The sequence below is a fragment of the Myotis brandtii genome, unplaced genomic scaffold (genome assembly GCF_000412655.1).
Source record: "Myotis brandtii unplaced genomic scaffold, ASM41265v1 scaffold1077, whole genome shotgun sequence".
Lineage (NCBI taxonomy): Eukaryota > Metazoa > Chordata > Mammalia > Chiroptera > Vespertilionidae > Myotis > Myotis brandtii.
The window spans coordinates 31,128-32,239 of NW_005353666.1; the positions used below are offsets into that span (position 1 = coordinate 31,128).

General features: G+C 57.4%; 1 protein-coding gene across 1 annotated transcript in view; it reads left to right on the top strand.

Annotated features, from left to right (window-relative positions):
- Positions 1-873: 873 nt before the first annotated feature.
- PSMB1 (proteasome subunit beta 1) overlaps positions 874-1,112 on the top strand; it is an 11,549-nt gene continuing 11,310 nt past the window's right edge. Inside the window, exon 1 of the mRNA XM_005857140.2 lies at positions 874-927. Coding sequence (XP_005857202.2) covers positions 874-927 — 54 coding nt within the window. The remainder of the gene's footprint in view (positions 928-1,112) is intronic.

Below are 1,112 nucleotides of genomic sequence, written 5' to 3' on the forward strand. Positions count from 1 at the left end.
GGCGGCCCAGGCGCCCGCCGCGGCGACCCTGGCCGACCCTCCAGAGCTCCCGGCGCAGGTTTGTAACGTCACTTCCGCCAGTCCAGCTCGACTTCACCGCGAGGCCACGCCCCGGTGGGGGCCCTGAGAAGTGTGGGCGCTGCGTCACTTCCGGCGCCTCCCGAGATAAACGGTTTGAAGGGCTTGAGGGGCGGAGCTATTCGGGAGTTCCGGGGCGGGCCAGCTGGCCCGTGTCTTCTCATTGGTCGTTGCTGGAAGCTGAGTAACGTCACTTCCGCCAGTCCAGCTCGACTTCACCGCGAGGCCACGCCCCGGTGGGGGCCCTGAGAAGTGTGGGCGCTGCGTCACTTCCGGCGCCTCCCGAGATAAACGGTTTGAAGGGCTTGAGGGGCGGAGCTATTCGGGAGTTCCGGGGCGGGCCAGCTGGCCCGTGTCTTCTCATTGGTCGTTGCTGGAAGCTGAGGAGAAGTGGATTTCCAAAGCGACTGTCTGCGTGACCTTTGCCCCGTTGCCTGCCTCTCCGCCTGTTTCTCCGTTTTTAAAAGCACTTTTAAGAAATTGTAAAATATATTCATGTAAGAAAATGAAAACACACGTCCAGATGAACAGGATGTTATAAATCAGGAAGCCGGGTACTGCCGGCCCTTCCTGCTCTGTGCTGTTATGTAGCGTGTCCCGACAGAAGACCCCTCCCTAGCGGACGTCGGTTAACCGTCGTTGCTGTGACATTTGCCTGCGTTTGTGGACATTTGCTCACTTCCAGTTTGGGGCTATTGCGAACAATGCTATGTGAACATTCTTGCACATGCCTTCTGGCGGAGTGCACACCGGGGAGCTTAACTGCTGGGGCCTCAGGTGTGCTTCTCTCCAACGATGCCAGGTGATGCCAGTCGCTTTCCAAATACGGCCGCACCAACTTGCACTCCGGTAGACGATTGGACTTTGCGATGCGCGATAGTGTTGACAATCATTTTTGTATGGTCAGACTTTAAAATTCCTGTACATCAAGAGGGAATTCGGATGTTTTCTTAAGAAAGAAAACCCTAACACCTCTGTTAGCTTTCTTGGAGTCGGGGGCCCGGCGGCCACGCGGACCTCTGGGAGCCGGGCAC